The sequence below is a fragment of the Diorhabda carinulata genome, chromosome X (assembly GCF_026250575.1).
Source record: "Diorhabda carinulata isolate Delta chromosome X, icDioCari1.1, whole genome shotgun sequence".
Classification (NCBI taxonomy): domain Eukaryota; kingdom Metazoa; phylum Arthropoda; class Insecta; order Coleoptera; family Chrysomelidae; genus Diorhabda; species Diorhabda carinulata.
Window position 1 is genome coordinate 3,197,034 of NC_079472.1, and position 7,830 is coordinate 3,204,863.

Genomic DNA, 7,830 nt, shown 5'->3' on the forward strand with positions numbered 1-7,830 from the left:
ACGGAAGCTTTGGAGGTAGAAAACGTTCAAGGAGGCTTCGAAAAACCACAACAGTTGAGATAGCTCAGCAGCTCAGATCAATGAATCTAGGGATTTGCATTTGAGTTCTTCCACAGTGAAATTGAGAGAAGCTGGTCTCTTTGGAATGGTGGCAGACCTCTTTTAAGACGTTAAAAAGAAATTAAGAGGTTGCAGTGGGTTAGAGAACATATAAATTGGACACATGAAGAGTGGGAGAGAGTTTTATGGAGTCGAGCTTCTCAAAATAGCCATCAACTGCCGATATCACCTCTTTATTGACCACCAAGCAGAAAATAATCCGAGGGAGCTAAATCTGGCGAATAAGGTAGCAAAACAAACTTTAATTTATTAATTTTGTTTATTGCTATATCGGATGTATGAGCTGGTGTATTGTCTCGATGAAACAACAAAGCAAAACTAGGAAGAAAAATAATTTTTATATCGAACCCGATAAAAAAAAATTAGTTGACATTGAGTATATTATTATCATTCACAAATTATTGATAATTTCAAACTAATTTTAGAAGCATCCTTGATAACTAAGTACGGTGTAAGTTTTCAAACTATGATCAAAGTTCACGTTATTATTATTTTTTACCAGACTAACAGTATGGTATTACAAATATAATATAATAAAAAATCTGTTTTTTACATTCAATTAAAGGTAGAGGTTGGAAAACGACAACCGACATCATTTCCTCGATTACCATTATATTTTCTAAATATTGCAACGTTCAAACTAAAATGATCTTTTTAAATCATTTGTTAAAATAGTCGAGTTCACCCCTGTATTATATTTATTTAAATGAAATGAAATATTAAAGAGAAACTGGTTTTGTACAACTAATTATGAAATTGATTCCGAAATTATATGTTAGTTCTTAAGGTCAAATTTCGACGAGTTACTTGTAAACATTTGGAAAACATTCAGTTCATAATAAGACTCCTAATAATGCTGGGATATTTCATACTAGCAACTGTTGTTATATTTATAATTGTTTGTTTGACGTTATTAATAATAACGACAAGGTTTGGTCATTTGAAATGTGAAAGTTACGAATGTTTGATTGGGAAAACGGCAGTCGTTACAGGAGGAAGCTCAGGTCAGTATTATTCATCCCGTACATCCTTAGTCGAAGCTATAATATTATTAAATTGTTCATAATAGAATACTTATTTTATATTTACGTTTTTTGTTATATTCTCTTTATTATTAGAGACAAAACACTGGCGGGATCTTTATTTTTAAAACGGAAATACTCGTCCGATAATAGAAAAAATATTTATTGAGCACTAACACGTACCACTTTTCAATACAATAGCTGTTTACATTAGCAGGTAGGTCATTTTATAAAAGGGCGGTTGATATCGGTAAATTTTATGGCCGAAAAAATACCTAATCTGTATTATTCAAAGTTTTTTTTATTAAAAAAGAACCGCGATAATTAATTTATGACATAGTCCGGCGCACTTCCCAGAAGATCGACTCAAAACACATGAAAATCAGGGGAGTTGTTACGGAAATAACAAAGCATTTGGTGATGGAAGTCCTCCACGAGCTGTCTTGACTACCAATTTAAAATAAATCGTTTGATCATGGAGTGAGACGTACCAACACTAGGTGTTTGATCCGGAACAGTAAATTCACTTTTGGTAACAAATGAATTGACCTAGGTAACGATTGTGATAACCAAACAAGCGTTTGGTTCAATCAAAACGCATATTAAAGAGTTATCGGGAGTAGGCTGCTAAACTTACCCCCCATTCTCCTCTTTTTCCCGGGCTTGGGAGCGGCAACAATGCCATTAGGCAACTCAGTCAGCCCACAATCACTACGGGCAAAGGAGAAGTAACTAGAGCAAATTAGATCAGAAACTGTTGGAGATCTCAGAAAACACTACCAGACGAATGGATATCACAGCGTAAAAACAATGGAACCAACATAAAGTCGATAGATTGGTGAAAATAGCAAGGGAGTAGAGGTCGACTACGAAAGATGTGGAATGGAAATCTAGAGCAAGGATGAGGACCTATTATGGAAGAAAGAAGAACAATTATTAATATATGGTAGTTGGGTACCACGTTTCATTATTTAAAAAATGGTGGATAAGGGATTCACTAACATTTGCCATCCCTAATAATGACGAGAAAGCGAAGATCTGTCAATATTTATTGAGTCCTAACACGTACCACTTTTCAATAGCTTAATTATCCCTGTTTACATTAGCAGGTGGGTAATTTTATAAAGGGGCGGTTAATATCGGTAAATTTTATGGCCGAAAAAATACCTAAACTGTATTATTCAAATTTGTTTTTATTAAAAAAAGAACCGCAATAATCATTTTATCACTGTTGACATTTTTCATTTCATAGAGTGGACATTTCGACAACAGGCACGTAACCAGGATTTTACTTCGATGGGGCACACAAACTTTTGCATATTTGTTACGAAATAATAAAAATATCAGTTAAAAAATTTAATTATTCATTATTATTAGTTGAGTACGTTTAAATTATTTTTTCATGTTTCGTTTAAAGGCATTGGATATCAAATAGTACTTTCTTTGGCATCGAGAGGATGTAAAGTTATCATAATAGATAGAATAGTTGATGAAAGTATTAAAAATTCAATCGTGGAAGAGACCGACAACCCAAATATCAGTTTAGAATATGCGGATTTAGCGTCTTTTAAATCCGTAAGACGAGTTGCTCAAAAACTAAACAAAACCGAAGAAAAGTTAGATATTTTGATAAATAACGCTGGTATCGGCTTGTCTAAAGGAGAATTAACAGAAGATGGATTACAACCAACGATGCAGATAAATTATTACAGCCATTTTCTTTTAACGCACTTACTTATAGGTGAGTAAATATCTCAAATTAAATAAACTCTTATGATTTTTTACTGTGTACAAATTTGGTGTTGTAGTAATTTGAACATTGTAGTCGGATCTCCAGAATTTCCCGAAATACGTAGTGCGGTGCTTAAGCCTTTTTAATTTCATTGTCGCCGTTGAATATTTCACCCCTTATCTCGACCTTCAGCTTTTTCAAATAGAAAACGATCGCACGGGTCCAGATCAGGACTATATGGTGGGTTTTCAATATCTGTGAAGCCACATTCGTGTACAGTGGCGCTTGGAAAGCGAACAGTGTGGACTGTCGAGTTTGCCTCGCCTTTTTACAATAATTTTTTGAAGGAACTGTCTTAGTAAGTCACAGTATTTGTCGCCTTAAAGTCAATTAAAAAGAAAAGAAGTCGGCATAAGTCAGACAGTCATAGTTGTGTATGTGTCACGATGAATTATTAACCGATACAACAATTTCCGAACTCGCCGCTACCAAATCGTTCAACGGTGTGAAAGTCGTAACAGAAATTATTAAAAACGGGCTCTGTTGCCGACGCACAAACGTGAACATCCGTCATTTGATGCAGATACCTCAATGTTCATTATCATCATTATCATCACACCCTGTGATTTCTTCCTGTGGAGCCTTCTCAAGGACCACGCATCCTTCCCGACCTCCGAACTGCAATTGAGGACAGCTTGACATGCTTCGCCGGACCTAAGAAACGTTGCCGTAAATGCATTTATCAAGATGGTCTAGGTGGATCCTGAGTTTTAATTTCTAGTACACACGTTGCTACAGTTAATTTGTAATCTGATGTTCTGAGTAGTTCATAGTTCGTAGGTGTGGGCGGCCGTGAAGCCGTTGAACACGTATGTCTTCAGATAGACCCGTCGTGCCCCACTTGACGTTACCAAAGTCCGATGTCCTTTAAAAAGCCGATCAGGTGCTTTGACTTGAACCATTTGATGTCGTTAGGCAGGTTGTGGGGTTTAAACCGCGCCCGTCTGAGTGCAGGGCACTCACAGATAACGTGGTCAGCAGTTTCGTCCTCCTCCATGCACCAGCGGCACTCCGGATCATCCGTGACGCTCATGGTGTGAAAGTAACGTCTTAGATGGCAGTGTCCGGTCGCTGGTCTGATGTTCTGAGTGGTGCGTTATACAGATCAGGTTCTTTACTTAGAAACGGGTCTAAAAGGCTAAAGATCGAGGACACTGGTTGGTTCATTGATAAGTTGACTATGGGCAAAAACTTTTGCTTCTCGCCCTTCATCGTCAGTTCTGTTTCATTCAACCAGCTAATATTTGCGTTTGGATGGTTGAGATGTAGGTAATCGAGTTCTGAAAGAACAAGATTCTCTTCCCGCTGGTAAGATATTTCGTTCCTAATGAAGACGGCCAGTCCAAAATAAAACATGAAGGATATACAAGGTGAACCTTGGATGTTGTTGAGTTCACCTTTGTTGCTATTAGAACCAGAATATGAAGTTTATTCGATTGTAGCTTTTGGTGGGTATGGTAAAGTAGTTTTTGCCTAATAGACCAGCTTCCGCGGCGAGATCCGAACGGAAGGCTATTTTAATTCAGGAATATTTTGGTCTAGAAGGTGCCATCATGCTATTTTTTCCTTTTTTCTCACTCTGGAAGCCGGGCACATAGCGACGAAACAAAATTTACGTCGCCTAGATCCGATGCGGTGCAATTATAATTAATAGACTTTTCACGAATGTATTAGACTGTCCTGGAACTCATAGAACAATCCAAAATTTTGTTTGTTCATATAATGAATCTTCAGGATCCATTCAAAGAACACAAGATGTCGTTTATAGTTAGCTACAGCTTCTGATTAGTGAAATGTTGTCTGAAAAAGGCTGAGAACTTGTGAGCCCCTCGACGTTTTCGGCAAATCTTGCTGAATTTTTTATTGAATTTGAATTGAATTGAGCTTGATTTTTTGATGAAACCATTTTATCGTCATGATTTGGTAAAAACATCATGAATAAATGACAATAAATTTGACAGGTGCAGCTTTAATGAAACGGCCGTTATCAACTGCCAAAATTTCTACTGAAAGACCCTGTATAATTATCGTTACACGTAATAAATATTTTATCTGTTTATTATTTCTAGATTTGTTGAAGAAATCTGGAAAAGGGAAAATAGTTTTCACGAGCTCGTTATTATCGTTTGTACATATGCTACTCCCGTCGTTATCAAAACAAGACAATTTAGATCCTCCAAATTGGTTAGATTGGTTAGCCTATACAAACACAAAATTCCTTACTATTGTCGCATCGGATATTTTCGCAGAAAAGCTTAAAAAATTCAACATCACATGTAACACCTACCATCCTAGTGTAGCGAATACAACTATATTTTCAAAATCTGAGAAAAATTTGGAAAATATTTTAGATTGGTCTTTCTTCCAATTTTTAAAATTCCTGGTATTTGTTGGTGCTATTGTAAGTATATATATTTTTTGATTATGCAATAAATCCCTATAAACCACGATCAAAACTGTATAATTCTATTAATATTTAAATATCATAAAAATTATTTCAAAGTCTGGCAACTCTGTTGAAATATGACCTCATTCTAGCTCGATCATAGAAAAAGTAATACTAGACTGCGCAATCGAAGATATTAGAAAGAGATACAAATAAAGTTATTCTAATATCTAATTCACCAATATATCTAAATTAGACCAGACACTATTTCTTTCCAAAGGCCTAACCTCCCAGTCAATTCTTGTACTTCTTTTTTAGCATCCAAAATTAGCTTGCCAACCAGCTTTACTATTAAGTGTTTCTAAGGAATACGAAAAAGTTACAGGCATATTTTATGGAAACTTTTTACCGAAATTGAAACCAAGAGGATGTGGTAACAAAAAATTTTGCAAGAATATTTGGGAAATAAGCGAAAACATAGTGAAGCTGGAACCAGAAGAAATACTTCAGTAGACGAGAATATGTTTCGATTTTATATTTCTACAATAAATCATAAATAATTTGCATAAACGATTTTTCTTTATTAATGTAGCTTAGATTTGATCTTTCTAACAATACCCTGTATAAAGAAATACTGGCGGCGTTACATTGGATTTCAACCTCATATAGTTTATTCTGAATAATATTTTATTGTTATTCAAATGTAAAAATAAATAATGTATTTATCTTAATTGCACATTATAATCAATCAATTCGATAATAATTATGCTCACTATTTATTTCCTTTGAGATATATTGTGCAAAAACAACTTACCTACAGTATTGAATGCTATTATTCAAGTCCACACACAAAACCACTTATTAACACAACTTTTCACCATTGTATTTCGAAAAAATTCAAGTTTCTATAAATAATAATTATTAACCCGTTCTTACAATACATAAGCGTATTAAAAAAGACTTTACACTATTCGAAACAACATGTTGTATATTTTGACAACACTGCTTGTAATTGAATGATCATATGGTTAGTTTATATTTATAAACACTACAACTTTTCGCCATTGTATTCCGAAAAAATTCAAGTTTCTATGAATCATAATTATAAACCCGTTCTTATACATAAACTTATTAAAAAAGACTACTGTTGCACATTTTAGTAACACTGCTTGTAATTGAATGATCGTTATAGTTTGTTTATATTTCAGTGATGCTATTTCCGGTTATGGCGCTAATTTTAAACGTTCAATTTGTCACTCGGTAGCGGTATTGCAGAATTATAAATCGTATTATTGTACTTTATTCATACTCTTCTGTTAATATTGATCAGACAGTACTATTAGATAATTATTGTATGCTTTTGTTGTTTCAATCGCGTATAAATTCTATAAAATCACTGCATTTGATTGCATTCGTTTTCTTTAGATAATCTGTTAAAACAGAAATATTACCGGCGACACAACATTCCGGAAGTAAGTTTTACGGCTCTTTCAATACTAATATCTAAATTTATTTACCTTGGAAATGCATTTTTCTATTTTAATACACTCCCAAAGCATAAAATGTCAATTTACACAACTAGAAACATTAATAATTTTAAAATATACCAACGAAAATAAATACGAGTTAAACAGAGGTAAGTTGATAGCGAATTTCTTAAAATTTTACAAATTCTTAATTATGTAATGCTACCGGTTGGACTAACTAAATCAACAAGAACGAATTTATAGTGGGAGTAAGCCAGCGTTGCCAACCATACTGCAATTACTCCACATATATGGTAAATTAATTCAAAATATTTCACGTCTCAATCTCAAAATTAGGAGTTTTTGTTGTTATATTTTTTAAAAACTGAACGTATTTTGTGGAATTAATTGAGAATTCAATCTAACATTTGCAAAGTGGCATAAAATCTTTTTTATAGCTTAGGCTAGTCATTGCCAAAGAACAATCGTTTTCCTTTCTGGTAATTTCAAGCTGGCAATGCTGGAGTAAGCATAATATACATACAGTTAATATTAAAGAATATGTATTAAAAAGAGAGAAAAAGCATCGGTTTACCACTCTCTATCTAATCACTGTAAAAATCAAAACTAGTTATTCACCTCCTTTGCCTTTTTCACCACTCGGAACTGTCATTGTAATCCAATCAGAACAGAGTAGCTACACCGATGTTCTCTCTCTAACAGCATTGTGGACCCACTCGCTCTCTCTATCTTTAATATTAATTCTACGGTTTGATAACATAAAAAAATGCAATCAAAAGTGAAATTTTACGTATTTGAATACAATTGGAAAATATTTATTTCTTGCACTTAGTTGTTTTTATGATAATATACTTTAGAAATACGCAGATGTAAGAATTAATTAGAGGAAAACAGTTGAAAAATTTTATCTATGCTAGACTTTATTGGGTGCTTGAAAATGTATCACGCGACCGACTCATGGTGTATTCTAGACAGTATACAGGTTGTCTTCGAGAAATAATTAAAAATATATCGAAATATTAA

At 33.9% G+C, this 7,830-nt stretch overlaps 1 protein-coding gene across 1 annotated transcript; it reads left to right on the forward strand.

Moving 5' to 3' along the window:
* Positions 1-610: 610 nt before the first annotated feature.
* Positions 611-5,890, forward strand: LOC130902392 (retinol dehydrogenase 13-like). The gene is made up of 4 exons (XM_057814500.1): positions 611-1,124; positions 2,560-2,883; positions 5,004-5,335; positions 5,639-5,890. The coding sequence occupies exons 1-4, from the start codon at positions 893-895 to the stop codon at positions 5,831-5,833; spliced, it is 1,083 nt and encodes a 360-aa protein (XP_057670483.1). The 5' UTR covers positions 611-892; the 3' UTR covers positions 5,834-5,890.
* The last annotated feature ends 1,940 nt before the right edge of the window (positions 5,891-7,830 follow it).